Below are 13,922 nucleotides of genomic sequence, written 5' to 3'. Positions count from 1 at the left end.
TTTTTTTAAAATTACTTCATTAATTAATCAGTAATTAATTACTTAATTAATTACTTAAATCTAATGATTTTCTCTTTTTTTCCCCAGGTCTTTTTTCTTGTCACCTTTAAGAAAATTTTTTGGGGNTTATATGATAATAATAATAAATACTCATGTTTTGTAATAAAAACATACATACGTTTTAAATTTTGTTTTCTTGACATTTTTTCTCGTTTTTTTAAAATTACTTCATTAATTAATCAGTAATTAATTACTTAATTAATTACTTAAATCTAATGATTTTCTCTTTTTTTCCCCAGGTCTTTTTTCTTGTCACCTTTAACAAAATTTTATGGGACATTCATGCCAAGTTGCACATTACCTTTTTCCCATGTTTTCAAAAGAAATCAAAGTAATTTGCTCAGGTTTCAAAGGTTTAAATGCTTGTGCAATGTGTCTGAAAGCAACACAAGAATACTGTTGTTGATCCAGGTTTCAAAGGGTTAATGTGTAAGCATCACTTCATTGTTGCAGCTGTTACAGATTAATATTAACTGTAATACTAGCATCTATATTGCCAGGAAGCTAACTATGATCAGAATGTATCTGTTGATTATTTGGATTAGTAAAATGAATCTGTGAGGTAACTAGTGACTAAATCTGTCAATGTATGTGTTGTGGAGTAAAAAGTACAATATTTCCCTCTGAAAAGTCAGAGGTGTAAAGTAGCATCAAATGGAAATATGGATGTTAAGAACCTAAAAATTATGCTAGTACAGTGCTGGATTATACGAGTGAAATTACCCTCCATCACAGGCTATATGCAGGCTATATTTTAGTAATGCTGAAATATATGCAAAACGATACCTTTACCACTTTGAAGAGGAGGCAAAGAACAGCAGGTGAAGTTTGAGTGAGGAAAGCTGAGAAAAGAAGTGCAGTTTGAAGAAGGAAAGAAAGGTAAAAGACAATTACATGACACAGGGGACATACAAAAGAGAATCCAGTCAGGCATACAGACATTTTGACATTTGTCTGCTGTGCAGCCTCGTCCCATTAGGGGGAGGTGTTGCAGCATGAGTGAGGACAAGGTTACAAGAACTCCTCTGCAGGCCAAGACATTTGACACTATAGATATCTTGCTCATAAATTTCAAGTTAGGACAATGTCACACGTCATCAAGCAGTGCTCTTGCATGTGGACATAGCGCAATGTCTCCAGAAGACCTGGTAAGATTAGCAGCTGGTGTCCTACTTAAAGAAAAGGACACAACGTCCAACAAGTACACAGTTTCAAGTGTCGGCACCATATGATAATGAATGAACCAAATTAATCATTCAGCTTCTGCTTGTTCGGTTATTTGTAAGTGTTGTGGAATATAACAATGAGACAAATGTGAAGGAACTTGACCTTTTACCCTTGTCTGAAGGAGACTTTAAAGATGGAGTCATAGTGACGTTGAAATGTAGTTTTTTGGCTTTAAGTGAGTCAAACACAAAAAAAAGTGAGAGTGAGAGGACTGTTTGAGAGTGCTGTGGGGTTTCTGGGTTTTATGGGCTGTAATATAATCTTGAAATTCCTACAGAGTCCAAAGTGATTGATGTATGGAGGGGTGTAGAAACGGCTGTGCACAAAGGCACGTTGGCATTCAGCCACCTGATACACGACTGCTGCTGCTCAGTGCTTTGTGGTTGGACTGTTGTTGGCAACAATAAGAGTAAAATTCTTCTATCATCCAATGATTTTCCGCTGGTTAGGGCTTAAATACATACATCAAAAACTCTCAGATCGAGGAAACACACAGAGGGTTGTTGGGGCTTTGGTAGCACATGTTGTTGAGTGAATTGTCCATGTGGTGTCACTAGACTCCAAACAGCATCATTGTCCAGCCTTGGAGCTCAGATACAGTATATAATGGCTGCAGCCAACAAAAGACTGGCATGCTGATGTGCAAATGAGCACATTAGCATGTGCAGAATATCAAGGGGATTACTCTACTGAAGTAACACTGGTGTCTAATTCACAATAGTGTGTATGTGTGCGAACAAGACGAGGATTTATCAGGCCTTACTGCTGGCTTTGCTGCTGCTGGTGATGCTGCTGCTGCAGCTGCAGGTGCAGGTGCTGCTGTCTTTTCTGCCTCTGGAGGCTTCGCCATCCAACTGTTGACACGTCCGGCCACGCCGCCTTTGATGCCAGCCACATCCTGGGGGAAAAAAGAAGATATCAAATACTCACATATCGGTAAATCTGGCCATCCTTCCCCTCCTGCTGTCTGTCTCTCACCTTGACGGTAGGAGCTGGACTTTCAGAGGAGCTGCTGATGTTTCCTTTCTCCCACATGCTCTTGATGCTGCGCGCGCCTCCTGTAGGAATATCTGCCAATGGAGACTTTGAGGATTTGGCGTCTTTGTTTCCCTGTGGAAGTACAGCCTGCATTTAGTTACTTTTACATGAGAATGGACACTGACACACGGTCATTGGTGGAAAGTAGCTTTAAATCCAGGAATTGTAGTGCTGCAACAATTAATCAATGAACAGACTAGTTGTCATCTATTAAATGAATTGCTAATTAATTTGATAATCGATTTATTAGTTTGGTTAGCACTTTAAAGGAAAAAAAAGTCAAAATTATCTGATTCTCTGAATATTTTGAGGTTGTGGACAAAACAAGATCTTGAGGACATCATCTTGGGCTTTGGAAAACACTGTTTGACAATTTTCACAATTTTTCTGGCTTTTTTTATAGGCCAAACAACTATTGATTCATGGAGAAAATAATCAACAAGTTAATCGACAATAATAATCGTTGCAGCCCTGCTTTCTACTTGAGTATTTCCACTCTGTGTTTATACTTGGTTTTTTTTTTCAAACAACATTTCACAGGCAAGTGTAAAAATCTTCCTCCACAGCTCTCTATTAACAGCTATAGTTTCTAATTACTTTACAAATCAGGATTTTGCAATAAAATATATAACAAGCTTATAAAAAAAAACAAACATATTATTAAAGATTTATCATGCAAACAACAAAAAACTGTCCAATTTGGGCATTTTGTCATTTTTTGGATGTCAGAGTTGTTATCAGTTCCACCAAAAACAGATTTACTAAACTTCTCAGATGATGTCATTTTTATAAATGTGTGAGGCACAAAGAGGTGAAACTATTTATGTCTAACAAAATAATGAAGTATTAGATTCAGAGTCCAAAAAATGATTAGATATGCTTGTTTTGTTTATCTTCTTTCCAGCCTCATTAATCATCACACAACCCCTTCGATTTATCTTAAAACATAATTACAACCTAATGGAGCGGCCACAAGAGTAAAATGTTACTTACACATTAATGCATCGACAGTGACGATATAATACTGTACATAAAAATCTAAACTTTTTTTTGCAAAACAAGTAGTTTTATTTTTAATAATACTCCTGTGATTTGACTCAAGTAGGATTTTGAATGCAGGACGTTGACTTGGAATCGGGCATTTTTACATCATTGTAGTTACAGTTATTTTGCTTGTTTGAGCACTACTTCCACTGCTGAGTGTGGTGCACAATGACTCTCACCTGGACCGCAGAAGTGTACTGTTCCAGTCTGTTGCCTATCTTGGAGACAATTGGAGTGTGAGACACTCTGGGTGGGGTGCTGTGTGGATGAACAACAGATGGGAAATTAGAATAGCTCCCCGAATATAGTACCTGTTTATACACTTATTTTCATTTTTTAGAACTCACCTTTTCTGAGCTGATTTGCTCAAGAATTCTGCCTTTGCCCCGATCTGTATAAAACAGCATGGTTTGAGGTTATAAACCGTGGTTGACAGGCATAAATAAATACTGACATGGTCAAGCTGTCCTGGCCTCGTTCCTGTCTCCAAGACGACCTCACTGAGAGGCAGACCAGTCGGTCCCTGGGAAGGTCTCTCTGTACTCTCTGCCTGAGTGATTGAGCTGGAGAGTTTGGCTGTCAGGGAGCCAGGAAATACACACACACACACACACACACACACGCACACTCAGACAAACTCAGGCACACAGACACACACAGCTCTCTCTCACACACACACACACTGAGTACAGCTGGTTAAAAATGAATTATACCTCCCGTGTATGCGCAGAATTACACACATAATTCTCAACATTCTTCCAAAAATACTCTGGCAAGAAAATTACCCAGTCATGGTCTTGTACAGAAACAGCCATATTTGAGTACAGCACAGACAGCGGCTCACATCTTTTTTTAAAACTTGTCAACTAATAACATATTGGTAATATCATAGGGATTAAAATAGGAACAGCAAAACAAATAAGCACATTAGACAAAAACACTGGAGAGAAGGAGGATAACAATGCCTTTTTGGTAATGTCTCACAACTGGAGAAAACACACAAATAGAGCTGTTACGTGAGAGTGATTGAAAACCACTGTGATGCTATCAACAGAGGAGAGCCTCCTGCATCATGGTATCTCTGCATGGTTTGGTAACCTGACAGTACAGCCATTAGCTCAGATCACCTGACCTGTGAGCGTCACCAATTCAGTATCTGACCAAACGTCTCCCCTTCTGTTCTTGACATATGACGTTGAGTAAGGTTTCTTGTAGAATTTAATGATGTCAAAGTGAAGTTGACCTTTGACCTTTGAGATATTAAATGCCACCACTTCATTATTTTATCCTTTTAGACATCTGCATGTTTTTTCTTGTCAAAATTAGCATATGAAGTCCTGAGTTATGGCCAAAAACATGTTTTGTGAGGTCTCAGTGACCTTGACCTTTGACCACCAAATTTTAACTAGGACATTTGTGCCAAATTTGAGGGAATTTCCTCAAGGCCCTCTTTGGTTATTGTGGTCACAAGAATGAGTTGATGTATGAACAACCCAAAAACATAATGCCTCCGGCCACAGCTATGGGTTATCACTGGCGCAGAGGAATAATAACTCCAAGTCGTCTGAACCTCTGCTCCAAAACTCACCTTTGAGGAGCCTTTGGGACTGATAGCAAAAGCAGGTTTTGGAGGCTCTTCCCCCATCTGTTTCTTCTTCTCTGCAGCCTCCGCCCTCCTCTTCTCTATCTCCTCCTTCATCCTCTTCCTCTCCTCCTGTCCAGAAAACCACAATTTGCTGTCAAATGTTTGTTACAACCTCACCAAAGGTGAATCTTTCTGTCCTTGACAAGAGACACATAACCAAATCAAACCAAAGTAAACTGATGCTTCACACATGACGACCCTTTTTTCGATAATACCTGAATGTAAAGTTCATCCTCACCTGTTCTTTGGCTTTCTTGTCCTCCAGTTCCTGTTTCTTCTGCTTCTCCTCCTCCTCCAGGATCTTCCTCCTCTCTTCTCTCTTCCTCTTCAGCTCCTCCAGCTCGGCCTCTGCGTCCTGCTGCTTCTGCTTCATCTTCTCAACGTCCTCGCTTTCTGCATCATTTCGCCGGCGCTTCAGCTCCTGCAGCTTACGCTCGGCCTCCTGTCGCTCCTTGTCGTCTGCCTTGGAGGTGCGAACATTGTCCCTGCATAGAAACACACACAATTATTCTTTAATCAGTAAGCATCTATACAAAGGTTATTAGAGTTCACTTCAACATAACGAAGAACTACAAAAAGGTGTGAAAAAACATTTTAGGTAATTGAAATAAAACATTTTTAAAAAGACTATAAGTAAAAAACAATAATTAACTTAAACAATATTGTGTACTTGAAAAAGCTAGTCAAAATTTAAAAAAAAATTGACAAGAATTATATTTAGTTTTTTTCTTTGTCATTTTGGTCAAATTTGTCAACAAAACAAGCATGAGTTTATTGAGCCTGGGATGTCTATATGACTTTGAGTCAGTTGTGTTTGTATGTAACACCTTTTCTGAATGTCTTCATTCTCTCCCCTGATAAAAAAATGTTCCTCAAAATAAACTGATGAACGACAAATTTTATCTTTACCTTGACGTCTTTTCTGCCTTCTTGAGTTTATTCTCAAAAAGCCCCTCATTTTGTTTGGCTGGTTCATTCTAGCAAAAAAAGGGGGGATGGTGGTGTTAAACATACTGTTTCTGCTCACATCTTCAATATTTAAAGAATATATAAGAATAAGAGTATAGTTTTATATGACAAATGTATCACCTTTTCCTTTAAACCGAATCTCTTCGGCTTCTCCTCCTTTAAACAGAAGAAAGAAATGGAAGGACATTAATATCATAATAAAAAACAGCAGGCTTGGTCAAAACGCATAATGTGGATAATCCACAACAAAGCCGTCAAACACTGGAGCAGTCAAAGGCCGGGCAGTGGATGCAACGCAGATGTAAACTGAAGTCACATCGCACTGTGACATCCTCAATGCCACCACCTCTTTCATCCAAATAAAAAGCTGTGACAGCGATCTGTGACCACACCACGAAATAATATTGTAAAATAAATCTCTTCAAAGCGAAAACGAAGCCTGGATAAATCAAAGACGGTGCCCGGGTGTCACTTAATGTGAGGGATTTAAGGACTTGTGTTGCGTTATAAATGTCTGTATTAAGTTACTTGAGTGGCTGTTGGTGAAAAGACCATTAAGTCACATGAATACCTCCTCTTTCTTTTTCTTCTCTTCCATCTCTTTCTTTTTGCGCTTGTCCTCCTCCTCTTTCTTCTTCTTCTCTTCAGCCTCCTTTTTCCGCTTGTCCTCCTCCTCCTTTTTTTTCTTCTCCTCCAGCTCTTTCTTCTTCTGCTTTTCCTCCTCCTCTTTTTTCTTCTTCTCCTCCAGCTCTTTCTTCCTCTGCTTTTCTGCCTCCTCCTCCTTTTTCTTCTTTTCTTCTAGCTCTTTCTCCTCTTTCTTCTTCTTTAGCTCCATCTCCTTTTTCCTTTTTTCCTCCTCCTCTTTTTTCTGCCTCTCTTCCATCTCCCTTTTCTGCTTTTCCTCCTCTTCTTTTTTCATTTGATCCTCCTTCTCCTTTCTTAGTTTTTCTTCCTCCTCTTTTCTGAGCCTCTCTTCCATCTCCTTTTGTTGATTCTCCTCCTCTGCCTTGTTCTTCCTCTCCTCCTCCTCTCTCAGCTGCCTTTCTTCTTCCTCTTTCTTGAGCTTTTCCTCCATTTCCCGTTTTTGCCTTTCCTCCTCTTCTATCCTCTTCTTCTCTTCCAATTCTTTTTGCTGTCTTTCCTCTTCCTCTTTCCTCTTCCTTTCTTCCTCCTCCTTGTCAACATCGGGAACAGCCTCTTCTTCAGCACCTTTCTCTCCTGAATCAGGCTGCTCGACCTCTTCTGTTGTTGGTGCAGCCTTCTCCTCAGTTTCATCCTGTAAAATACATTTTTGTGTCAATTTATGTGCATGTATCGACAAAATCAAGTGAGCACAAATCAAAAATAGGAGACCAGACCTCATTCCTTGTGCTTGTTGTTCTTGATTCCTCAGCAGATTCCTGTTGAGAGAAAAAAACATAAGCAACAACAGAATAATCTCACCCCAAACAGTCTTACTCTACATATTCAATCTTTGCTTTGTCTTCCTCCTTCTTGGCCTCTTCCTCTTTCCTCCAAGAGTTGTTATCAGTGTCTGTCACCTCCTCCTGAGCTGGTGTCTCCTTCTTCTCCTCCTCTTCCTCTGTGTGTCGCTGCCTGCTGCTGCTGATGGAGGACTGCTCCTCCAGTGTGCTGTCTGTGCCGTTGGTGGTGCTGATGGTGGGGTCAAACTCCTTCTGTCTCTCCATGGCCTCCTGCATCCTCTTCTGCCGGCGCGCCTCCCTCTTGGCGAGGCGCTCCAGCAAAGCCTGATCATCATCTGCACCTTCAGTGGTGGTTCCAGTGGAGGAGTCGGTCTCTGTCACACTGTAAGCACATGAAATCCTCTTGTTCATGAATGATGCCTTAAATTCAAGTCTTACCAAAGAAAAATCTGAAAATCCACATTGTAATAATAACGTTTGTCAGATCAAGAGTGATGACCCCCGTGTAAGTCTCTAACTGAAACTTTCTTCACAAGAGGTGGTCCTCCTCTCTGGCATCAACCAAAACTCACTCTCCCGCCTCCTTTTTTTTTATTTTAACTACACTCTTGGAGAATTTGTTTATTTTTAATGAACATCTCAACTTGATAACTTGGGATAGAACAATATGCATCATATTAAATCGTATTTAAAAAACAGCTGTTTTACAGCGGTCTTCACTGTTGACTATGACGCCGTTCATTTGTGCAGCTTCAGGAAAGTTTTTCAGTTACGTTTTTCCTGGTCATATAATTTTTAAATAAAACAACAACAACAATAAAATGGCCTAATTTACTTGATTGCTTGACAAATTAACAGCCACAGTAAACTTTTTGTATCTTTTCTGTCCTCTAAGTCCTTCAGACAACAGGCTCTTGTGCTGAACATACCTGAGGATAATCAAGCACTGAGAACAGTAAACTGTAAATCCAGCCAGCTCAGAGGCAGAAATCTCCACCAGGCAACACCTCCCTACTGTCCAACAAATGGCATCAACTCTTTTTACTGCTTTGGTTCACAGCTGTTTAGACAGAACAAAACCACAGGTGTCAGCTTTCTTTTTCATTGTTATAAGCCGTGTGTCCCTACCTCCTGTTTCCCTCGTGTTGTACACTTTTGTCCCTCATCTGCTTTCTACTGAGAAACTTGGTTTGCATTGTACCTGTTAGTTTCAATGACATCGGTGGTTCCAGACTCCTCCAACTCCCTCATCTTCTTCCTCTCTTCCCTCGCACGTCTCCTTTGCTCTCGAGCCGCCTCCTCCTCGTCATCATTGTTGGCGTAACCCACACTGAAATATAAAACATACATCCAAAATGAACAAGCCATTGGAAACCCAACAAAAATAATGACTATTAAAACTTGATATGCTTTCTTTTGCACGGCAGTACAGTTGGTGGGTGTAGTTCGGTTGAAAGAAAATTGTTCCTACATGAAACTGCTCATAACAAGGTCTGTGGATTATCCAGCATGTTCTTGTCCCAAGTTGTCGCGTGTTGCAGCTTTGCAGTGGACTTCAGCACCTACATATTATGCTCTATCCTTTTGCATCTGCTTTTTACCTTCTGGGATGCCACAACTGTGATGTCAACAAAAGCATATTTTGGGATTATGCTGCACGTGGTTATGTTTTGGCAACAAAAGTACATGGCAACCATGTCAGGATGTCAATAAATGCACATGCTGGTAGGGATGGTTTGGATTGTTGGGCACATCCATTACATTAGTGTTTCAACCTGACGTCGTCCTGCTGTGTATCATGCGTATGTGACACGTTAAGTCTGGCCGCATTTTCAAGTGATGCCACCTATTTGCGCAGCCCATCATACTGCAACAGCAGGTGTTGTCCGGCATGCTGCTGGCGTATAATAACACTTCGTCTGGCTCTGTCTTCCTCTTAGCTCACGCCAATTAGTGCTGTGTCATCTTGACATGAAAGGTAGCATAACCCACATAAAATAATGGATTACATATGAGAAATTATGAATTACTGTGCCTACTCCCCTAAGAGAGTTTTACATATTACTACTATTTACTAATTTTATTTTTTATAGTATTTGGGTATTTTCATCCAGTAGATTTAGTAGACGATAAAGTGCACTGTTGGTAGCATGTTTGTGTGTCCGCTCGCTCATGCAGAGAGACCACAGTGAACTGTAGCCTACGCCAGAACTATCTTGACAAAGGCAAATTAAATGACTCTAGCTGCCGTGTACCTATTAGCTCGTTAGTGCTAACGTGCTAAGCTTTTAGACTCGTCTGCTCACAATCTATTTCCGCTTCAAGAAGCAAGGTAATAAATACAATTAATGAACAATGTACTTTATTGTAATTCAGTCGATAGTGAGAGCTAACTTATATGGTGTGATTTGAACAGTATATGAATTGCTGTTAAAGGGCGTGTGCAGTATTGTGCATTTATTTAAAACATAGATTTCAATATAGGTTTGATCATTTACAAAGCTGATGTCAGTATAGATTCCATGATGTTAAAAAAAAAAAAAACAGGTAAAACCGACTATAGATATTTGATAACTCATGACATCTTTTCTGACCCTGTCTGTTGACAGATCAGGGGTTTTTTTTTCCATTGGTTTGCTTCTTCATGTGGGTCAATCCAGTGAAATAGATGGCAAGCCCTCCTATCTGGATCTAGAGAGATGGAGACCAAGATACCCTGCCGTGACTGGACAGGTTCTGCTGCACTCTACGGTGTGCTAGGTCCAGTATCTTTAGACATATATATAAATATATAAATAAATATATATATATATATATATATATATATATATATATATATATATATATATATATATATATATATATATATATATAGATATAGATATAGATATATATAGATAGATATAGATATAGATATATAGATATATAGATAGATATATATATATATACACATGATTTTGAGTAACAGAAGTATCTGAGGACTCCTCACATCTAGGTTGTGAACCACCCATATAAGCCAAACTGCCTCAAGCAGACCTCATAAAGACATGATGAAGATTGGAGCTGCCACAACAGAGGGAAAACAGATTTAAAGAATAATAAGAAACACTCGTTCTACATGTGTCTGAGATCAAAATGTCACATCGAAGAAACGGAGAGTAATTCCAAAGGAATGACCCTCCCAGCTTTTATTAATGGAAGAAACATATTTAATCAGAGAAAAGACACAGTTCAAACAGGAAGAAGAGTGAAAAAAAGAGAAAGATAAAGACATTAAGATGGAGACAAAATCACCAACATAAGACAAAAAACTCACATTCTGACATTGACCTTCATCAAACTGTGAGTTCACCCACAGTGAGACTCCTGAGCATGCCAGGCTTGTATCTTTCCAAGTATTACCAGGCTTTATGAGGCACGGAGAAAGCTTGAAATGGCCCATTGATAGCGAGCGGGTATTATTCCCTCTGCTCTCCCTGAATCCACAACACAATGATTTACAGATGTTGTGAGAGGAAGCGGTGATGGGAACCATGAGAGTTTTTTCTGTCTCTGAAACAAACGAGGCAAAAATCTAAAAAATCCTTGGGCAGAGGTCTCGCTGGCATGGCACAGGTTGCCCCGAGAAATCATTGAGGAGGTAATTTGGCTGACTCCACACAAAGCTAGAGGCCTGTTGTCAAAATGTTGCAGTGACATTTCCAGTCGAGTTCGAAACCCGAGAGACATGAAACATACAATAATATATGGAGGAAAAATGATCAGACTTTCTTGGCGAACAAGAGACTTAAAAACTGCACTCAAATTGTCAGAGACTGAGGCGTTCAGAGCGGACTATGTCGTGCTGAAATAAAAATGGTAGTGAAAACATTCCAGCGTCTGCAGCATTTGGTCGGGCTGCAGACAGGAGGGTACAGGCTGGGCTGGCACTGCTGTGCAGACTGTGAGAAAAATTGCTCGGAACGCCTTTTTCCACTGGTGCTCTGATGGGACATCTGATATGACAGAAGCTGACTTCTGAACTGAAAGAGTGCTGAGCTGCGTTTGATTTAAAGGACAGGTTGTGACATGCTTTTACCATCATCTCTTCAAAGATAAAGCTGTTGATTTTCTATTTTTTTAACAAATTTAATGAAAGACCAAAACCAGTACGTTACAGTTACAGGCAATATTTGAGCTAAATGTGCGCAGTGCTGAAAAGTGATGGTCGCATTTGTTAGCTTGCGGCAAATAAATCCAGCGAAATATGATGTTATTGGTACATAATATGTGTTTACGTTTCAGGCCTGTCTCTCGACTCACAGCCAGCCAGGCAGAATCTCTCATGTAGGGCAGTTTGTATTTTTCATGGCTAAAACCATACAATGTGGATTTATTAAACATGGACAATCTCTGCCACCCAGAGCAGAAGCTTTATTCGCCGTCTCGCCTACACTGAATGGAGGTAAACAGCAAGCAAATATTTGTGAGTTTTAAGTTTGTTCATGTGTGACTGTCCTCTTAGTTTGCGTGTCAACACTTAACAGCATCCCCAACCTGTCTGTGTCAGCCCCAAGCCCAGTAAAAAGGTCATGAATATATAGTCTTATTTTTTTTAAAAAGTGCTAAAAGATTTTCAAAAACAGCTGGGCACTGTAGTTTATGGTAAATTATGCTTGAACAAAAGTAAAATATCGAGCTGTTGGGGAGTATTTTCAGCTGTGGATTGATACACACTTGATGCTTTAGTGAAGGAACATGTCAACCAGTGCAACAGTGTGGCTAAATAATGGGGTTTAATCATTTTTGGACAACAATGGAAGTCAGCAGCATAGAGGAAGAAGATACATCAGAAATTACCAACACATATCTGCACTGATGAAAATTGCATGAGCAAGTTCACGAATGCAGGTTAGGATGGAATGACACTATATTACATGTTCAAATGTTTTCATGTGTCTTTTCTTAAGTGTGAAACAGACTTGTTGGTTGCCGAGCAGTTCAGGTTTAAAACAGTCTAATTAAAATAATGTTTCTCTTTCATTAATGTTTAGAGTTTAGGATTCTCTTATTAAAATTCATTCCTTGAATTCTTATGGTGTTTTGGCATACCGTCCACAGAGTCAAACCTGCAGCTTTACACCACCAGAGTGGAAGTCAGCAATAACTCTTCCAGTGTTGTAATGTTCATCTGAGCACAGCGAGATTGTGAGAGAGGGAGGGAGAGAGGGAGGGAGACGACAGAGAGCGATGGACTAATCCAAACAGCAGCACAGCTGAATGACTCCCTAATGAGTGAAAAAGGCAGTGGTGATCATTAAGCCGTCATCGCCTGAGCGCCTTCCAACCCCTGTCTGCTCCATATGGAGACACACAGGCACTCACTAGTCCATCATGCAAAAGTGCAATCACACCCAAAGACAGATGCATATAAATTCAAACAGTAAGCCTTGATTGCTGAGCGTCTGTGTCCAAGACTTTGCATGATGAAAGGAAAAAGGATTGAGTATTTTAAAACTCTACAACACCTCTAAAATGGCTCATTCCTTTTTTGGTCAAGTTTGTGCTATAGCTGCATGGATTTAAAAACATAAAAATGGCTTTCCAACCATAGATTCAAACACACTACCAAGTATAGCTGAAACTTCCCTTTGAGCAGCTAGTGTCTAATAGCTTTGGCACAGACTGCACTTATGATTGATAAATGCAGGGGAGTGTTAGCTCCTGATGGTCAAATATGGTGTATGAAGCTGAAAAAGTATCAGGTTTGTTTTGTGAGTCATGAGTCAGACCAGTTAAACTCATGGGGCTTTAATTTAACATGCTGTGACCATTTGCATGAACTTTTTTCTACTTAATTGAGTATGCATATCCATAGATGTGTGCTTGTGTGCATATTTTTAGCACATTTGTTTATAGGTTCTCAGGTTGACTCACTTCTCAGATTCGAGGCGCATCTGTTCTCTCCTCTGCCTCCTCAGCTCCATGCGGTGCTCAAAGTCATCGTCCATGATGCCCAAAAGATTCTCCTCACTTTCTCACTGAAAGACACAATTTTCATATCAGATCATGCGATCTAAATAGAGTATATCCAATCAATCCATCATGGTTATATCACGGCTGTGGGAGATTTAATACTAAGCAACAGACCCTCGCTGTACACTGCGGTGAATATTAACATGCTAAAAAAAAAATTCATATCAGTAACACATCAGAATTTAGTTGACCACCCAAGACAGCTTCATGGCAAGGGTAGAAACATAAAAAACACAGTTCCTGTTGGTTTACAGTACCTCAGTGGTAGCTGAAGTTTAGTCCATGGACAGCAGTGTCTCCCGCTCTTCATATATCAACCTCTACAGCCTGGTTTATATCTCAGCCCCTCAGCAGCACAAAGAATTCCTGCTTGTTCTTTCAGCGACTTTAACTACCAGAAAAGGCAAAGCCTGCCTCTCTGCTCCCCTCTCTTTCTCTCTCAGCCTCCCTCCTCCTCCTCAACCTGACTCCTGCTCTTTCCCTCTTTCTCACTTTCCCCT

At 39.9% G+C, this 13,922-nt stretch overlaps 1 protein-coding gene across 1 annotated transcript in view; it reads right to left on the bottom strand.

Annotated features, from left to right (window-relative positions):
• Positions 1–13,840, bottom strand: part of cald1b (caldesmon 1b) — a 22,807-nt gene extending 8,967 nt beyond the window's left edge. Inside the window, exons 1-15 of the mRNA XM_042496031.1 lie at positions 13,680–13,840; positions 13,324–13,427; positions 8,609–8,737; positions 7,525–7,789; positions 7,342–7,383; positions 6,952–7,259; positions 6,555–6,576; positions 6,104–6,139; positions 5,924–5,991; positions 5,253–5,499; positions 4,958–5,083; positions 3,717–3,760; positions 3,549–3,627; positions 2,266–2,397; positions 2,051–2,185 (exon numbers count right to left, since the gene is read on the bottom strand). Of these exons, the coding sequence (XP_042351965.1) occupies positions 2,051–2,185; positions 2,266–2,397; positions 3,549–3,627; positions 3,717–3,760; positions 4,958–5,083; positions 5,253–5,499; positions 5,924–5,991; positions 6,104–6,139; positions 6,555–6,576; positions 6,952–7,259; positions 7,342–7,383; positions 7,525–7,789; positions 8,609–8,737; positions 13,324–13,397 (1,707 nt within the window). The 5' untranslated portion in view covers positions 13,398–13,427; positions 13,680–13,840. The remainder of the gene's footprint in view (positions 1–2,050; positions 2,186–2,265; positions 2,398–3,548; positions 3,628–3,716; positions 3,761–4,957; positions 5,084–5,252; positions 5,500–5,923; positions 5,992–6,103; positions 6,140–6,554; positions 6,577–6,951; positions 7,260–7,341; positions 7,384–7,524; positions 7,790–8,608; positions 8,738–13,323; positions 13,428–13,679) is intronic.
• Between the last annotated feature and the right edge of the window lie 82 nt (positions 13,841–13,922).

Source organism: Plectropomus leopardus, chromosome 11 (assembly GCF_008729295.1).
Source record: "Plectropomus leopardus isolate mb chromosome 11, YSFRI_Pleo_2.0, whole genome shotgun sequence".
Classification (NCBI taxonomy): Eukaryota; Metazoa; Chordata; class Actinopteri; order Perciformes; family Serranidae; genus Plectropomus; species Plectropomus leopardus.
This window is presented reverse-complemented; position numbering and strand designations above follow the sequence as displayed.